Source organism: Melampsora larici-populina, assembly GCF_000204055.1.
Source record: "Melampsora larici-populina 98AG31 unplaced genomic scaffold MELLAscaffold_24, whole genome shotgun sequence".
Classification (NCBI taxonomy): domain Eukaryota; kingdom Fungi; phylum Basidiomycota; class Pucciniomycetes; order Pucciniales; family Melampsoraceae; genus Melampsora; species Melampsora laricis-populina.
Window position 1 is genome coordinate 138,179 of NW_006768788.1, and position 14,995 is coordinate 153,173.

Sequence of the window (14,995 nt, forward strand, 5' to 3'; positions counted from 1 at the left end):
AGGTATTTGACTTTGTTTCCTGCGTTTTTTTTAACGCACTCTGAAGATTGCTTCATTTGATAGCATAAATATTTTGAAGCAGAGGTGGCACGGGGAGATATCAGATTTGCAACTAGTGCCTTTCACGCTTATGCTCACGAGTGGACTTGTCAACTTAAATATAATCCCAGGTTGAACAAGGGTTGGGGTTTGTCAGATGGCGAGGGTTTAGAGCGGGATTGGTCAGACCTTGATCCCCTTATAGCTCCTTGTCGATGCTCGACAAAACAACATCGAGTGGATATGATTGATTTGAAGTCGATTCATTGCAATGATATGCGATGCAGGAATGCCGGTATGTTTACACAATCTTTATCTTTAATAAACATCCTTAGCTCAATTTCAATTTCAATTCATATCTCTAGTGCGGTCAATTGAGGTGAAGCTGAAGACAGCTGAACAGCGGTTGGATGTTGCATCTGAGACTCTCGAAAAGCTAGAGACTCAAGATGACTCGTATACATGGGTGTATTTCTCGGACATGTGGGATCGGCAAAGACAGTTGCAACTTGCTGCAATGGCGGATGGTAATGCTCAGCAGGAACTAGAGGATCGGTTGGTGGAGCTACTGGACCTCGAGGCGGAGGTGAAAGATGCCCAGTAAGTTATTGATTACTTTGTTAAATGTGGTCCTTCAAAGAATGTAGTCTGATCATAATGTTATTCCTACAATATAGTGACGAACTCCGACGACTGCGAAGGAAACGCCGAAGAAATTGGACGGATGATGAAGTTGAATCATCACTGACCTTACCAGCGTCCATTGTTGAACTGGAGAAGTCTATTGCTGATGTGACAGAAGAGTTGGGAAGTCCGGAATTCCGCCGGCTTCGTGCATCAACTGGTGAGTACCATTTATTTCCTAATGCAATTTTGGCTTGTGCTGAAAAATCCTTTTTTTATCTTAAAGGTAAAAAAGCGGAGGCTCTAATACGTGTGCGCCTTGCGAAGATGAAGCTATATGAAGCCAAAGTGGGTATTGTAGAGGCTCAAAAGAAGTGGGATAAGTACGCTGAAGGTAATTTTTATTTGGTTTTTTGGGTTCAGTTAGTTGCTTTTTTTCGGGGGTGGGATTGATGATTGAATTTTCATATTTGATCACTGCAGGAACGAAAGCTCAACAGGGTATGAAAACTCTAATGACAAAGAAACAGTTGATGTTCAAACGCAAATGGACTTCATATCAAGATCAAGTCTCACTATACAACCATATTCGCCCTGTCAGCCGGATGGCTTGTCCGTCCCTTGATGAAGCCAAGAGACTCCCTTTTGAGGATAATTTCTGGAATGTAGGTGCGCTTACACATCCCACGGAGAGATGGGCTGTGGATGAAAAAACTATTGAAGGCATACAAGCGTTTTTGCAACAGCGGAGTTTTCGTGAAGAGCTGAGACGCATTGGAAGGGAGGCTCAGCAGATGGTTCATCAAGCACTGAATATGGAATCAAAATTCGATGGTTTACTGGCTTTGTGTAGTAGGGGTAAGTCCAGCTTCATGATGATATGTGCTTGTGTATTGTCTGATGATAACCTTGAATTTGAAGATTATGATCCTGAAGAAGGTGGAAAGCAGCTAATTGAATTAGTTCAGCCTGGTCAGCGCATCTCGAAGGATGTTTGGGAGATGAATTTGGGGGTTTTGAGAGCGCTTCACAGCAACCTTTGTCAAAAACATTATGGAACATGGATGACGTGGGATGGAAATATTGTGGAGTTACTAAAAAGGACTTATCATCACACGATGACAACGGAGCAAGAAATTGATACATTGATTCAGCGCTGGAAAGCTTTGGTGGGTAGGGGTCAATCAATTTTGGAAGATATTATCAATGCTAAACATATAGAAGCAACAGATCTGGATGAGCTGGAAGTTTTTGAGCAGAATATGCTTCACGGGGAAGATGAAGATGATGTTGGGGAGGAGATGGTAGATCAGCTCTTCATACATGATGATGAAGAGGATGATGAATGGGAGGGTATTGTGGATGATGATAATATAAATAGCTAAACATTTTGAAATTTAAAAGTCTTGTGACGTGCCATGAGGTGAATGCACAAAAGTTTGTTACAAACACTGAAAGGTCACGCATGTGTCACTAGAATTCACACACGTGTGACTCTGATTGACGGAAGTGTTAACTGAAATTACACGTATATGTATGTGATTTACAGTCTATAGCCCAAGGGAAAATCACACATGTGTGATTGTTAGCTACGCATGTGTGACCGGGATGTGATTTACAGTCTATAGCCCGAGGGAAAATCACACATGTGTGTATGTGATTTACAGTCTATAGCCCGAGGGAAAATCACACATGTGTGACCGGGATGTGATTTACAGTCTATAGCCCGAGGGAAAATCACACATGTGTGATTGTTAGCTACGCATGTGTGATCATGGATCACACATGTGTGACCAGGATGTGATTTATGGTCACACATGTGTGAAAAGGGGTTGTCCAAGTGCAACCAAAACCCGTAATTTCACAAGTTCAACCCAAATTGGTCACACTGGTGTGACTCAAGATCACACATGTGTGACCACGAATTACACATGTGTGACAAAGGGTTGTCCACGTGCCGCCAAAAACCGTGAATTCACAAGTTCAACCCAAATTCACACAAGTGTGATCTTAAATCACACCGTGTGACTGGAAATCACACAAGTGTGACAGCTTCATATGTAACAACATGTTGGAGCGTTGGATAGTGTTGTGTGCAGCTGTTCTATGTGTTGATAGTATGCTAATACTATGTTTGAGTGGTAGTGAATGTTGGCGATGTTCAAATTTAGGTGTGAACTTGTGTTGTTGTCGTTGTGAAGCCGACGCGTCGGCGGCGTCGGCGTGTCGGAAGGGGAGGCTTCGGCTTGTCGCCGATAGGAATGACCCGTTTCCTATCGGCCAGTATCCGAAGGGGCGGGTAGCCACAGGTGATACTGACCGTGTACAATAACGTCAAACCTCATCACTTTCATTGAAAAAGAAACGTCAAAGTGTGAAGATAAGCAATTGTCGGCTCAACTGATTTTACCTCGCGAGTGTTGCCAATTTGCTCCATCTTCAAACACTTTGAGTAGCTTTGGTGCTTATATTTGATTCAAATCTCATGAGAGTGTCAAATGTTGAAAAACTCGTGCTTTTGTGAATTTGCACCAGAAATAAGCAAACAATTCCTTCAGGGAGGTTGAAGATGAGGCAATTTGGCAACACTAGCAAGGTAAATTATGCTCCTCCTAATGCTGAACAAGATTCATTATTGAATTTTTTGCTAACTCCTCATCTTCACTCTGGAAACACAGATTCGAGATTGAAAAATGTGCATATCTCTCACAAACCTGCACAAAAGCCACTCAAAGTGATTGACGATGAGGCAATTTGGCGCCCATCGCGGGGTATATTATGCTCCTTTCTATGCTCAACAAGATCATTATTGACTTTCTCTGGTAGCTCCTTGTCTTCATCTTCAAAACACAATTTCAATCTGAAAAACCATGTCTGTATCTCACAAACACGCACAAAAACCACCCAAAGTGTTTAGATTTGAGGGAATTTGGCAACACTCGCGAGGTATATTGTGCTTCATGGAATTTTGAACAAGTTTCATTATTGAGTTTTTTTGCATACTCCTCATCTTCACTCTGGAAACACAGATTTGAGATAGAAAAATTCATGTTTGCTTAGTTCTCAAAATTCTCTTTCTAACCATTTAGACATGTGGCAAAGCAAGTCTTCTGGTCCTATTGTGAGCTCATCTTTAAATATAATGATACTTGGATGTACCCTTATGTTTCTATGCTCTAACTTGTGTACAACACCACAACAACAAGTTAATTTCTCATAGATTGTATACGTCTGAGTTTTTGTTAATCGAATTTCAGTTCTCACCAAAAATAATTAGCTGATAGCAGTTAGCTAGCCCTTTTTTGATCCGAGTGAGTGAGAATATGTATCTAACAACGGCAAACAGGGAAAGGGGAAAGGACTTCATCTTAAGTGGAATCAAAACACATCAAGCGTGTCAGCAAGCGTTTGCGTGCACAGACCCTGCTTTTTTGGGGTTATCTGTCCGTTTTGAGACTGAGTCGTTTGTGCTTGCCAAGGGTTGTTACATAGTAACTTTGGCTAGCCCATCCAATAGTTCAACTCTATCTTATTTGACTATCTGAGAATAACTTGTTATAATATTCGCGACTGAGATTTTCAATCAATTTGTTCAATTTTCCACTCTACATAGATTCATCCACAATGGTCTTACCTGGTGAAATCATCCCGATGCCAAAAAAGCGAGCAAAGAAGGAACCCCCAACGATTCAGGGGGTGGCAGCGCAGCATTTTGCAGCCCAACAGAAACGGGAGGTCGAAGCAGCACAACAAGCTCTTGCGGCAATAAACCAACCTCCGGCCCCCGAACCCCCCGAACCCCCTGAAACTCACAATGGACCTATATATGACGACCTCGCAATGGATCAAGGAAATGATCCAGCTGATTCTAGTGATGGCGAAGGACAACGGGTTGTTGCCAATCGAAGGGACTACTATCGAGATCCGACATACCAGGAACGAACCCTTAGAGAAGAGGCTCACTGGCAAGCCGTCTTACCTAAAGTATTTCTAGCTTTCATGCCCTGTAGCCGTCAAACGTATCAATGGTGTGATCCAGTTTTGTGGAATCAAGACTTTAACTCCACCTATAAATGCAAAAATTGGCAAAAACAAACAGTTGTGGTAAATGCAGTAGATTTCACAAGTAAGAGCCAAATTTTCCTTCATACTTCAAGTGAATACATACATAGTTTGATGCTTTGATGTACTTGCATGTGCAGGTCGAAAGAAGCTTTCCGTGGAGGTGTGTGATTGCACCTCAGACTTGGTGCGACTGATACGTCTTGGCTACATGGGTTCCAAGCCCGTGGTTCCAAGGACCGCGTTCTCGATTCGCTTGCTTCGCTTCCACCATACATTGTGGAAGTATTCAAGTGTTCGGCTGAGCGCATTCACCGATACAATGGATGAATACTTAGATCCTTGAAATCCTCTATTTCAAGTACCCGGTACAGAACAAGTGAGCTCATTTTGATTATCTACATATCCATCTCTATCTGACGTTTAGAGCATTATTCTTACAGACCCGAGACTTGCGCCAATGCTTTTCTTCAGCAGTTGATGCATATCGAGAAATGCTACGTATGGAGGAAGTAATGTTGTCATCAGCTCTCCGTTTGACACCTATGGATGATCTAGCTGGGAAGTGTCCTAGTTGTTTCGGTCCTAAGGTTCCTGGGAAACTACCAAACATGAACCGTATCACATCATATGCCTCGATGCGAACTTTCAACAATGTCGCCATCTTGCGGCAAGTGCGGCGTGGCGAGGTGATACAGGGATAGTACCATCTCTTTTTCTCTTGCCAGTCCAAGTTTTAACTTGGAAAAGGAAGATGGAAGGTACAAACCCGCGAACCAACACTGGCAAACCTGTAGATGATGTGGTGGTGAGAGATCTACAAGAATACTCAAGACTCGACTTGGTGATTGATCCTTTCGCCTCTCCATAGGACCCTTGCAGCGCTCAGCATACAGCCGCAAATGATGCTCGAGGCGGCCAGACTTGGCGTGGTTGCGATGAGACGGGATTAATGGGAATGGCTTGTCGCCATGACATATTACTCAAGTTCATCAACATAGTACAGTCAGGAGAACGGTATGACTAATTGATACTCTTTTATCTGTATATTTATGAGGTGTTCTGATGGTTTCAATTACTGTAGCGGCTATTACCCACTTGCAATGCTTAACTGGATTTTACAAACTACTATAAGTAGTGTGGGGGATGTGCCTATATTTGGCATCCTATACGATATAGGTTGTAATATGGAGAAAAGTATAATCAAGGTCAGTGTTCATTTATTTTTCAGGAAATATGCCTGCCTAACCGTTTTGAAATATTCAGCGAGAGTTTTTCTTGCAAGAGCGAACGGCTGGAAAGTTGAAATTTGGCACCAGTGTATTTCATTCTTATGTTCATCAATGGGCTTGCCAATTGAAATATAACCCCAGATTGAATGACAACTGGGGACTGCCTGACGGAGAAGGGTTGGAGAGAGTTTGGGCTAGCCTAGCTTCATTAGTTGGTGCACTGAGATATTTGACAAAAGCACACAGGCTTTGTGCTTTAGCTTTGCGAACACGCCACACTAACGAGGGTAAACGCAGGCGATCTAGTGCGTAATACCATTATGTTTCTTTGTCACGACTATACACTTACATAGAATCGTTACTTTCGTCAGTAACCTGGTTGATGGCGCGGGTGGAATCTAGTAAGAAGCTCAATGTACAGAGCATTCAGAAGTTGAATCTGTTGCAAAGGAAAAACACTAGATATACAATGGATTATTTTAAAAACCAGTGGACTAAGCAGAGAGAAAGTCAACTGCGTGCCTTGGTTATTGAAGATTCAAAGGCGTTGAATCAAAAACTCAATCGCTTGGTGGAGTTGGAAGAACAACATCGCGAGGCTGAGTTGAGAAAACCTTTACCTTGGACAATGAGCTGTCTTGGCTATGCCTGACTCTGATTCTGGTTTCTATACTTTAGCAACAAATTGAAAGCTTTGCGAGCCAAGCGCAGAGGCCTTCGAACAGTGGCTGAGAAGCGTAAAATAGGCCACTTACCTGAGACATTGCTTATCATCAATGCACAAATCGACGAATTGGTTGATGAACTCGGAGGAGATCACTAGCAAGATATGCCTGGCGCATCAAGTACACTGTGGTCAAGCTCATTTAATCCATATTCTAGCTGACTTCTTATTCCTCTTGGTCCCTTTACAGCAGCCAAGGGCCGTCTGCTCATTAGGGTACAAGTATCAAAAACTAAGCTGTACGGTGCAAAAGTGGACGTATTCAAAAGTCAAAGAAAAAATGATGAACGAGAAGGTATTTTAAATTTTCATTACTATCAACCATAGGCATCTCAGATCTCAGACTACATATATTAACAGGTACACGCATGCAACAAAGGTCTAAAAAACATCTAAGAGACAAACAAAAAGTTTTGAGAGACAAATACAATATCTTCTCCCGGAATGTGGAGAAGTTCAATGTCCAGTTTCCATCGCCTCAGCCAATCGAGTGCCCGGTGTTCGAGGATATCAGTAAGTTGCCCCTGACCAACCACTTTTGGGACATAGGTCAGCTCACCCATCCAGGTGAAGCTTGGGCAGAAGATCCAGACACTCGAGATGGAATCCAAGCCTATCTGGAGCTGAATCATTCTCAAGATGAGCTATGCCGGGTTGGTCGCGAATGTAGGCAATTGGTTAAATGGGCTCTGGAGCTACAAGATAAATATTCAGTCTTGGAAACCGCAATAGAATCCGAAGGTCAGTTCTGAAACTACATTGATAAACGAATGATGAACAAACCTGGATTTCTTGTCTTTGAAGACAATGATACAGAAACTGTGGCGAACCAATGGTTAGCTGGTGTTGTTTGTTTGACTTCAGCAACAGCAACAGAACGTTTGGACATTAGCAAGAAGGTCCTTACAGCAATTTGCGCACGGGACAGCCTAAGGCAAGCTCGATTGTGTATGGACTGGAATGTGAAGATGAAGATATTGATCAATCAAACCAAGGTTTACAGTCAACTGTCTGAAGGAGATGAGGAGTTGATCAAACTTCGTTGGGAGGCTTTGTTGCGAGAAAGCCGGTTGAGGTGGAAAGCAGGTACTGAATCAGAGATTGTAGATTCAGCTCCTCTCGATGAGACTGAAGTTGATGAACTCAACTTGGGCCTTCTCGATCTAGACGTGAATGATGATGCTGATCAATTGTATGAACTTGAAGATGATGATTTTGATGGAGATCGTAATATGGGCCAAGTTGATGATGGTGATGAGGGGGAAGTTGATTGAAAAGAAGGTTACAGGCTTTTTGGTTGAGAAAGAATGAATCTTTGAAAGAGAGACTCGTCAGTAATTGATTGCTTCGTGTGAGGTTGGACTGTGAGATTGGTCCTTGTGTGATTCAATTCTTGCTTGAGATGTCGACATAAGTTCTTGAGTTGATGCGAGCAGATGAATCAAGCAGGTGAGTATGAGATGTGAGGTGACTTAGAGGTATTGGTTGACCTGTCATGGTCTTTCAGGCAGCTACTGGTGTGGCTTAGAGCAAGAGGTCCTCAGCATAGCGAGGAGTATCAGAGCGCTCTGGAGAGCATCAGAGCGCTCTGGAGACATCTGAAAGTGCTCTACGTACTCTGGATATGACACCGCACAGAGCGCTCTGAAGCACTTGGAGCGCTCTGGGGACTTGATTTTTTGTGAGCGAAGTTGAAATTCTTCAAACTCAGCGTAAGGAAGGAGAAGGTGTACATTGAATGTTTGGTGCTCAAAAAGTTGAAAAAATCTTGTAAAATATGACTTGTGACGTCAAAAGATACTTCTCCAGAGCTTCTGATTGCTCTGCCTGCAGGGACTAGGCTTGTTGCTCAATCGTACGGTACACTGTATTTTCGACTTACATGTCAGTAGGTACAGGTGCCACAGGTGCTTGTGGCACTTAATGAAGTGTTGAGGTCAATCAAGGTTGAGACTTTCTTCTTGAGGTTTGACAATCTTGATGTCAGGATCACAAGGGGGTATGAACCTTTTGGCTTGCTTTGTGAAATACTTGACTAAATATTCATGTTTCACACCAAGAGAATCCATGGTTGAAGCTTTGACCACATTGGCTTTGAGACAAGGATCAAGTATAGCAGCACACATATACACTGCTTCCTTCTGAGAAGCTTCTTGACAATGTATGATTTTTTTCATCATTGACATTATACAAATTTTTAACTCCTTGCAGTTGGAGTTGTGCCAGGCCTATGATACAAGCAATCCAAAACATGTAAGTTAAAGATGAAATAACAGAAGATATGAAAGAGAAAAAAGACTCACTGCTTTGAGTTGTTCCACAAGCCATTGGTAGTAAGGCATCACAGCCGACAAGGTTGGATATCTGTGACCTTTGATCTCCCTTATGACATGAGCAAGAGGAGCCAAAAACTGCACAACCTTCTCAACAAGGAGCCACTCATCATCATCAAATAAAAAATACTCAAGAGTGGGATATACCTTGCAGATGTAATGGATCACCGGCTGAAGTTTGACATATTGTTCAAGGCAAGCATGAGTCAAAGAACACCAAGTGGAGACTTTGTGGATCAAAGCAGCTGTACGTTTGAGCTTAGTGCAACCCTGTACGGTATTGTCAAGGGTGGCTTTGAGCTGGGCACAGTTCTTGACTTGCTTGTGGAAAAAGCAGATAGGATTTAGGATGCTCCTGATTGAATAATGGGGGTTGACTTGATGAAAAGAGGAACAGGAGGTTGATTAGGATATTGGGGATCAAGGGTGTTGATCATAGGAGGATCAGTCTTTCAATCAAAGACAGCCATGCCAGATTTTGCAACAAGATTAATGACATGTGCAACACATCCACACTGCCAGCATAGATGCCTCGGGTTGAGAAATCCAAGGCATCATCAGAGGCAAATCCTTGGACAGACCTTGTCCGAGGTTTTTGCCTGAGGGATTTTTTTGCCCTGAGAATTACCTCGGATCAAAACCTCGGGAAGCTTCTGTCCTAGGTTTTGCATCCGAGAATACCTCAGATTTTGTAATCCGAGGTGAATATGTTGGCGGTGCCATGGATTCTCTCAGAGGCATCAAAACTTAAGGTGGGAATGATTGTCTGAAGGTTTCAACCCATAGTGGTGTTGTTTGAGGCATTATCTGTGTTGATTAAACAAGTATTGTTAGAAAGGTTGAACTTGTCCAGATTATATTTCATAAGTGCTGCAAGATTGGCTCCGGTGTGAGGTCCATGAATTGGTTTTAAGGCAAGTATGAAGCTGTGCATGTTGAATTCATTGTCAATCCAATGAGCAGTGACACCAAGCATTGCAGTGCTGCTGGATGAAGGCCAACCTTCACAAGTGATACTGATGTGTGGGACAGATGAAAAAACATTGATGACAGCACCTCAGAGTCAAATCAACCAATACTTACATAAAATTCTTTTGGAGACAGTGGGTTGTTTCAATGAAAGGGATGGTGTAGAAGGTTTAACCATGGTGAGGAGTTCTCAGAACTTGAGAAATTCGGTAAGGAAATTGGGAGCTCTTGATTGACTACCAGTTGAATCAGAGCATCCTTGAGATTTGGTTGATTGAAAAACCTTGGAAGGTAAAAAAAGACAAAAAAAGATGATAATCAAACAAAAGTAAACATCAGATACAAAATGTGAGGTGCTAGTGTCTTTTGGGCTTGTAACTCACTAGAGAATAAGGTTTGCTTCACAAACTATGTTTATTAAGCGCGTGAGAACTTTGTTCAAGGTTCTAAACACAATTATTAATGAAGTAGTGGGATAAAACCAGCACCGACTTCAATTAATTGACCTTTGAACAAAGGGTTTTGGATACAAATCCGGGAATTAATGCAAGACAGGAGTCTTCTAGCAGGAATAAGAGTAGAAACTACAGTCTAGTTTTGTGCCCAAGCCAACAACACTGTGCTCTAGAGTTTGTTAATCAAAGGAAATATCACCTAGTGATATTAAAAGTTCTTTAAACTCTGAACACAGAGGAACTTGTTAGAGTTCCCTGAGCTTGCGGAGGTACTCTGTTTTTCCATCTCTATGTAGCAGGAGAGAGCTTCTGGTGCGGGCAGGAAGGCTTGTATGTGACATGCCTGACTGTACTGTCACAGGGTGGTAAGCCAAGGATGTGGAGTGAGAGAGTCAAGGTTTCAACTCTCTACTCAATCACATCTGTCCCTTCCTCACCGCACCTTGAAGATCCTACAAGATCTCCCCCAGATATCTCATAGAATCTAATTTTTTGAGCCCGCCCACCAGCCTGGGTTGAGAAGTCTATGTTCTCAGGCGCTGTTCTCTTGTCGAGAGGGAAAGGAAGATATAGTTTGAACTATACCTCACATCCCCTTGCCCCCAAGACCACCCCCAAACCACAACCAGTAGGATGCTGTCCAAGATAGAAGGATTAGTCTCCCTCATGTGGTAGAACAAGCATAGAGAAGCAAGCTTCACAATAACCTTGTTGGTTGTTTGACAAACGCGAGGATACAGAGACTCAGTGGTGCACTGAATCTTGTATCACGCCCTACTAGAGATGGATCCCGTGAATTTAGAGTTTCTCAAGTTATTGATTTCCCTTAATGAATTGAACAGTAGTGCAAGGATCACCTCCTGACAAAATTAGGGAAGTATTCAAAAGACCTTCAACAATCAACAATGAGTTGAATCAAATAGAGAAATATACAATGCCTAAGAAAAGAGGAATTTCATGCTGTTATTGATAATTTAGCTAAAAGTAATGATGATGATGGATTGTCCTGGAGGGTCAGAGAGCTCTTTATATACTCAAAACACTGAAAATCCCTCAAGCACAACTTGTGGTTTGATTACATACTTGTTTATTGTACGTAATCATAATTTTAATTGTTTAATCATTATTTGATTATGTCCATGTGTAACTCTTGTGTTGATCATGTGATGTGCACTTGTGAAAGGCGCTCTTACTCAGTGAAACCTCTTCTTCAGATTTACATGTGTTTACATATGAAATTTTATATGTAACTATATGTAATTACACATGTAATTAACTCTTGAAACTGTGCCATGAGTTTTAAGTATTATTTTTATTCTTTTATACTTATTTATTACAGCCCTTTGGTACTAGTCATAGGGCTCAGGGCTGACACAAAAATGACGCTGCCTACTTCTGCAATTCTGCCATCATTAAAATAAGCTGCCATGTTGAGTTGATTGGTGACGACAGGTACCTCAATATGGTGGCAACATTGGAGGTGTCTGATCATGAACTTTGTACTACTGTTTTTGTCAATGGCAATTGCTTTGTTGCAAACCACAATAGGGGCATCATGATTTTCTTCAATTGCGGTGACAGTATTGATAAAGCCTTGCTTTGCTTGGCAGACATTCTTCATGGTACCTTTGATCTGTTGCTGGATGAAATACTGCCACACCCACGACTATTGTGCTGTAGCGGTGGCTTCCAAGTTGACTTTGGAGATAGAATCAGAAAGGGCTATACTACTGGTGGTGGGAGTGGCCGGAGGATCAGTGTTTGAAGAATGCGCTGCACAGAGTAATTGCAAAGATAAATGGGTGGAAGGTGCGTTTGAAGATGGCATTGTGACTATAAAGGAAGTTTCTATGATGTATGTATACAGTCTGACCTGCGCAAATGCATACCCGTGCAACTGCATAACCCGTGATACTGCATAGAAAAAATCCTAAATCTTGATGCTTTTTACTGCCAAATATGACAATGGAATTGCATAACCTGTCAAAATGCATAGCAAAAGCCTTCCACCCAATTTATTCAATTGTGTGGGTTTGACTGTATTCTATTAAAGTAAGTTTGTTTATAAAATCAAAGGTTTATTATGATTTGAAATCTCACATGTGACTACAGTGAGTTGAGATGATCATTGTCAATTGATCTTTCTTTTAGGAAAAGGGGAGGCACCCGGCTGGGCAAGGCCACCCATCACACCCTCAAGGCTTTTGGGACTCTCATCACATTAGGCTAAGGTATCCTAGGGCGTGGACTGTTTACTATTCAAATACCGTTGGGCCGCTTCAGGTGATCAGGGCCAGGGCTGGGTCATAGCTCTAGGAAAGGACCACACAAAGCGCTGAGTGATCATACCAACAATTTGTCATACCGGCCCAGGCCGCACGTTGATTGGGTTTTTTTCTTGAGTACAGGTAAGTTGAGACAATTTCTTGAGTTCCAAAAGATGCCCCTGACCCAGGGCTATTGATTACATATACTTCTTATTATGTACCATGTGTAATACCCAAAATATACACATGTAGGTACCCGGCCCAACATGGTATTAATACTACATGAGCCTCAGGGAAAAAAGTTAGAAAATGCACATTTGCGCAGCCACCAGACATGTTAGGAGTCTCAGATGTGTGTCATCTGATAGCCTGTATCTGTGCGCATCTTTTGCACATGTCACCAGTCTGATACCGTGCTAGACGGTTTCACAAGGTGATGGTATCCGAAACCATTGTTTTGTCGGTATGATTACTCAGCACTTTCTGGGGTCCTCCTAGGAAGGACTCAACATTGACAGCTTGTGTACACCTGTCACAGGGTAATTGAGTACAAAGTGGTGAACGGAGATACCCAATGTTTTCCTCTCTTCACTCCAACACACTAATCCCTTCCATATTCTGCACTCTGGGTGTCTTACAAGTCCTCATTCAGAGCTTTACTTTGAAACACTGCAAAGGTAATGTATTTCTCCAAGGTGAAAAATGATTAAAAGTGCATTAAGTCTGCATTAAGTCTGCATTATTAATTGTTTTGTGCATTAAATATAATCATTTTTAACCTCAGAGAAATACATTATCTTTGCAGTGAAACATATAAAAAAATGGATGGACACTATTTGCAATTCTTCTTCATCTCATTCTCTTCAAAAAGGAATCATAACATAATTTACTGAATGTGGTAACAGCATAAAACAAAAAAGGACAACTCAATTATAAATCATCTCATATGTTACAAGGTATTAAACAAGCAGAAGAGAAGAAGAGAACAGAGGTGGCAAAGGTGTAAGGAAAATCCAATAGAAGACAAAAAAAGGGAGGAGGTGTCAGCCCTGAGTACTAAACCAGAGTACCAATGGGCGACGTATTATAATAAAAACCTTAAAAATAGCAATCACAACTCAAGGCTCAGTTTCAAGAGTCAAGTTACATATGATTTAGCATATGTAACATGTGCAGAACTTACACCAAAGGGTGTGAAGATACATAACTTTGATACAAACCAAAGCTACATATATTTCACAGCCGTAACGCATATGTAACAAGTGAAGTATACTTATAATCCAATAGTAACTGTCTTACTGTAATTAAACTAACCATAGAACCACAATTTGTGCGCACTTGTAGTCCAAAGATTTCCAAGGTTCAGACTATATAAACCCTGGAAATCCAACCAAATTGAGAAGAGGAAAATCATCACATTATTATTCAACAACTACACAACTTTGCTTTTATTCATCTTCCTAGAACCTTTAAACTTTGCTTCTCAATTACCAAACTTTAAAGGCCTGATTCTACGAACCTTGAACCTCAAACCTTGTGTCTTGTTGCTTATTCTGTGTGCTCATTCAACTTTGTTTCTGATTAGACGCTATAATCAGTATTTCTAGTAATATCCATTTGGTGGAATTACTTGTAAGGAAGTAGTCCTTGAGTATTGCTCATATCAGATTTGGGATTCATCTGATATAAGAAACTCTAAATCTACGGGGAAATCTCTATTAGTCAGAGTGTAAAGTTCCCGGTGTCATAATAGACTTTAACACCACCTTCTTTGACCTTTCTTTGAATAAGAAGAGTATCAATTTAGGATTGAGAACTGCGCGTCAGTTGCTCTTATATTTAATTATTGTAAAGACAATAATTAACCCAAAATCCCTTGACTAAAGCCTTTGTTTGAAGGTCAACTAACTGTAGTCTTTACTTGTTTATTGCAAGTAAAGCTCTTACACCCAAGTCTATACCCATTCATACTAGTAGATATTGATCTACACAACTTTGGTAGAAATTATCAGACCTTCTACAACTCTTTTATTGACTCTACTAGCCTAACAGACGCTAGTAGGCTCACAGGAGGCCAGAATCCCACCTCCAGAGGGTTCACAAAAAATGGTCCAAGATTCCACCCAAGTGAAATCAACTGGCATTTGAGCCAAAGAAGTACTCAACGGCACTGTAAAAGGACAGATGACCAAAGGTGATTGAGGTGGAATGGAGGAGGCTGATTTGGGAACAGGCATGGTAGAAGACCCTGTCAACTTGGACATGGTCAAGTGAAGAAGAGTGGTTTCTG

At 41.5% G+C, this 14,995-nt stretch overlaps 4 protein-coding genes across 4 annotated transcripts; 3 read left to right on the top strand and 1 right to left on the bottom strand.

The window, feature by feature from the left end:
• Positions 1-556: 556 nt before the first annotated feature.
• On the top strand, positions 557-1,090 carry MELLADRAFT_87958 (uncharacterized protein; the record flags this gene model as incomplete). Its single annotated transcript, XM_007411166.1, has 4 exons — positions 557-639; positions 717-883; positions 950-1,046; positions 1,087-1,090. The coding sequence occupies 4 exons, from the start codon at positions 557-559 to the stop codon at positions 1,088-1,090; spliced, it is 351 nt and encodes a 116-aa protein (XP_007411228.1).
• A 3,163-nt stretch (positions 1,091-4,253) lies between these two features.
• On the top strand, positions 4,254-5,099 carry MELLADRAFT_56378 (uncharacterized protein; the record flags this gene model as incomplete). The annotated part of the gene is made up of 2 exons (XM_007411167.1): positions 4,254-4,789; positions 4,866-5,099. The coding sequence occupies 2 exons, from the start codon at positions 4,288-4,290 to the stop codon at positions 5,069-5,071; spliced, it is 708 nt and encodes a 235-aa protein (XP_007411229.1).
• Positions 5,100-6,156: 1,057 nt separating this feature from the next.
• Positions 6,157-7,051, bottom strand: MELLADRAFT_87960 (uncharacterized protein; the record flags this gene model as incomplete). Its single annotated transcript, XM_007411364.1, has 6 exons — positions 6,157-6,160; positions 6,307-6,366; positions 6,578-6,624; positions 6,713-6,723; positions 6,845-6,913; positions 6,997-7,051. 6 exons carry the CDS (start codon positions 7,049-7,051, stop codon positions 6,157-6,159), a joined length of 246 nt encoding a protein of 81 aa, XP_007411426.1.
• A 580-nt stretch (positions 7,052-7,631) lies between these two features.
• Positions 7,632-7,955, top strand: MELLADRAFT_87961 (uncharacterized protein; the record flags this gene model as incomplete). The annotated part of the gene is made up of 1 exon (XM_007411168.1): positions 7,632-7,955. One exon carries the CDS (start codon positions 7,632-7,634, stop codon positions 7,953-7,955), a length of 324 nt encoding a protein of 107 aa, XP_007411230.1.
• Between the last annotated feature and the right edge of the window lie 7,040 nt (positions 7,956-14,995).